This window comes from Morus notabilis, unplaced genomic scaffold (genome assembly GCF_000414095.1).
Source record: "Morus notabilis unplaced genomic scaffold, ASM41409v2 Scaffold8073, whole genome shotgun sequence".
Lineage (NCBI taxonomy): Eukaryota > Viridiplantae > Streptophyta > Magnoliopsida > Rosales > Moraceae > Morus > Morus notabilis.
The window spans coordinates 1-3,094 of NW_010357658.1; the positions used below are offsets into that span (position 1 = coordinate 1).

A 3,094-nucleotide genomic window follows, 5' to 3' on the forward strand; every position below is an offset into this window, starting at 1 on the left:
TATATATATATATAATCATTATCAGCGATGACGTGCTGAAGAGAAGTATAGTGCAATATACTTGACGTTTATCCTACAGTTTTGTGAGTCCCGTTAAGCCCTTCAACCCTAATTGGCTATTGATCAAATTAACCCCCAGTAATTCCAAAATGACGAAAATAGCATTGGGAACCAGCGGAGAGGCTACTCAGCCGGACTGCATTAGAGCCCTTGTGGTGGAGTTCATCTCCACCTTTCTCTTCGTCTCCGCCAGCGTTGCAGCCACCGTCGCCGCCGGTAAAATTCCCAAACTATACACATTTAAGATTATTTTCATTAATTTAATTACGTGATTAATTTGTTTCAATCCTAGAATTTACACATGTCAGATACTACAAAAAACAATCATATGTATATATATAATATATAATTATTTATGCAGCACTTGTTAGTGTATTATGACTTCTGCTTTGCTACAATATCAGAAAAGCTAGCGGCTGGCGCGATGGTGGGGTTGATAGCCGTGGCAGTGACACAGGCGCTTTTTGTGGCCGCGGTGGTACCTGCCGCCCATATTTCTGGTGGCCATCTTAACCCGGCCGTCACTCTCGGCCTCCTCGCCGGCGGACATATCACCGTCGTCCGGTCCCTTCTCTATTGGATAGACCAGTTGTTGGCCTCTTCCGCAGCTTGTTTTCTTGTCCAGTATCTCAGTGGAGGATTAGTAAGTCATAATTTTCCGTTTCTCATTACATTTTGCTATTATATAGTTAATTAAGCATGTTTATCAGGATCATATAGTTTTTTTTTTTTTTTTTTTTTTTTTCATTTTATAAGACCTTTTTTTTTTTGTTTTTTTGTTTTTTTTTTTTAATTCTTCTGATGAATTTAGCTCCCTTATCTAGCTAGCTAGTGACTTTGTGGTCCGGGGATTGTTGATTGCATGCGTTTCAAGCCTAAACGGAAAAAACAATTTTATTTAATTAGTTCTTAAAATATTAAAAAGGTTAAATATCTTTGTCAATTATTTATAGTACTTGCAGATAGTCGTGCAAGTAATTGAAATTGTGAAGGTCGAGTATTATGGTTGATGTGGATGGCCATACACATATATAGTAATGAAAAGCACTTATACCAATACGTTTGTTTTTTTGATGGAATGATACAAATACATATTGATTTAAGAAAAGCTTATTGAGGACATGTGTCCCAGTAAGATTTGTTAAGTTCACAAATTTTTATGTTATATTTTTGGAAAAAAATTCTATTGTATTACCCCGCACTAATTAAGAAAAGCTTACAAGCAAAAAGAAAAGAAAGAAATTATATAGTAGTGATATATATATATATATATAACAAGTACCCCACACGATAAAAAAACACTATTGAAATCCATAAAAAGTATTTCTTAAGCAAATCAATCTAACTTGTTTATAGATTTGATTCTAGAAAAACACAGAACTAAAAAGGGGGAGAGAGTTGATAAAAAAAAAAAAAAAAAAAAAAAAAAAAAAAATAAAACTAATTCCAAAAAAAAAAAAAAAAAAAAGAAGAAGAAATTATACTAATTTCAATGAATCCCTCATTACGAAAAAAATAATAATAATAATTATTATAGCTTTCCGTTGCATTCCTATTATTACTATTCAATACAAATAAGCTTACAAAAATATCTTTTAATAACTTTTGTCGTCGCATGTAAAATTTTTAACTTAATTTTGTTTTGTTTTGTTTTTTGCTTCCTTGGACGACAGAGGATTCCAGTTCATTCACTGGGAAGTGGGGTAGGACACTTCCAAGGAGTATTATGGGAGATTGTCCTTACTTTCTCCTTGCTTTTCACGGTCTATGGTGCTATTGTGGACCCCAATAGGGGAGCTGTTGATGGGCTGGGCCCAACTCTTACTGGATTTCTGGTCGGTGCTAACACCATAGCGGGTGGAGCCTTCACAGGCGCTTCGATGAACCCAGCAAGATCATTTGGGCCTGCTTTGATCAGCTGGAACTGGACAAATCACTGGGTTTACTGGGTTGGGCCCTTGATTGGTGGTGGACTCTGTGGGCTTATCTATCAAAATTGCTTCATTGTCAAATCTCATGTCCGTATTTCCACTGAGGAAGGAGCTTATTAGTTAATTCTCTCATACAGCGTGATTTTGGAATTATATATGTCTTTTATTCTTGTTAGGCCCTTCATTTGGTACTCCTTTTGTTTTCTTCTCCTTTAGATTGCGATTGTTTGGATTGTATGCATATGTCTATATCTGGTATTTTATGAGAGTACTCAATAAATACAAATCATTATGATAAGGAAGATTTATTGTATTGGTACACATTGAATTTTAGAGTTATCATAGTTTGTTTCTCGATTTTTATTGAATTTTGAATTAGTCTTAATTTTTTTTGTTCGAATTTCCATTAAAATTAGATAGAAAAAGAGGACGTTAGACCATCTCTAATGTAAATGTCAATGCTAATTATGTATCTAACATAAAAAAAGTATAATATGGTATGTTATCCTCATTTTTATTCCAATGCATAATGTTATTTGAAATGTTAAATCTACATTTTTTCATAATTATTAAGTTTTGAAAGTTATAAAAGTAAACATTTATTTTTAAAATAATTAGAAAATACAAAAATTGTAATGATTACATGAAAAATTAAATATTTCAACCAACAGCAATCAAATGTCAAAATTTTCATATACTATACTTGGTGAGAAATTTACTACAAAGTATAGTATATGAGAAATTTAATACAACCACTACTACAATTTCGCCCATTTGCGACATTACAGGAAATATTGTCATCGTAAATATGTAGTTGCGGCAAATGTTGCATGGCGCAAACGTTTGCCGCCAAAATAACATTATTTGTGACAATTTATCGTCGCAAATAATGTAAGTGTCGTCGCAAATAAGTTTAAGTTATATTTGCGACAACTAGTCGTCGCAAATAGTCTTTTCTGTCGTCGCAAAAAAACTATGTTATATGCCCACGAGCAGAGCCTCCTCCATTTTTTCTGATCAGCGTCTCTCTCTCGGCCTCTCATAGGTTTTCTGGCCCCAAACTCTCAAAATCTCCTTGTATTCTCTTCAAAATCAACAATATT

General features: G+C 33.6%; 1 protein-coding gene across 1 annotated transcript; it reads left to right on the plus strand.

The window, feature by feature from the left end:
• The first annotated feature begins 38 nt into the window (after nucleotides 1–38).
• Nucleotides 39–2,175, plus strand: LOC21384033 (aquaporin TIP4-1). Its single transcript, XM_010090306.2, has 3 exons — nucleotides 39–276; nucleotides 465–703; nucleotides 1,734–2,175. Exons 1-3 carry the CDS (start codon nucleotides 150–152, stop codon nucleotides 2,109–2,111), a joined length of 744 nt encoding a protein of 247 aa, XP_010088608.1. The 5' UTR covers nucleotides 39–149; the 3' UTR covers nucleotides 2,112–2,175.
• The last annotated feature ends 919 nt before the right edge of the window (nucleotides 2,176–3,094 follow it).

Excerpts from the sequence above, each read along its gene's own strand:
- LOC21384033 (XM_010090306.2), top strand. The coding sequence starts at position 150 with ATGACGAAAATAGCATTGGGAACCAGCGGAGAGGCTACTCAGCCGGAC. Across the intron at positions 277-464 it reads TGCAGCCACCGTCGCCGCCG|AAAAGCTAGCGGCTGGCGCG; the intron begins GTAAAATTCCCA and ends CTACAATATCAG. Across the intron at positions 704-1,733 it reads AGTATCTCAGTGGAGGATTA|AGGATTCCAGTTCATTCACT; the intron begins GTAAGTCATAAT and ends CTTGGACGACAG.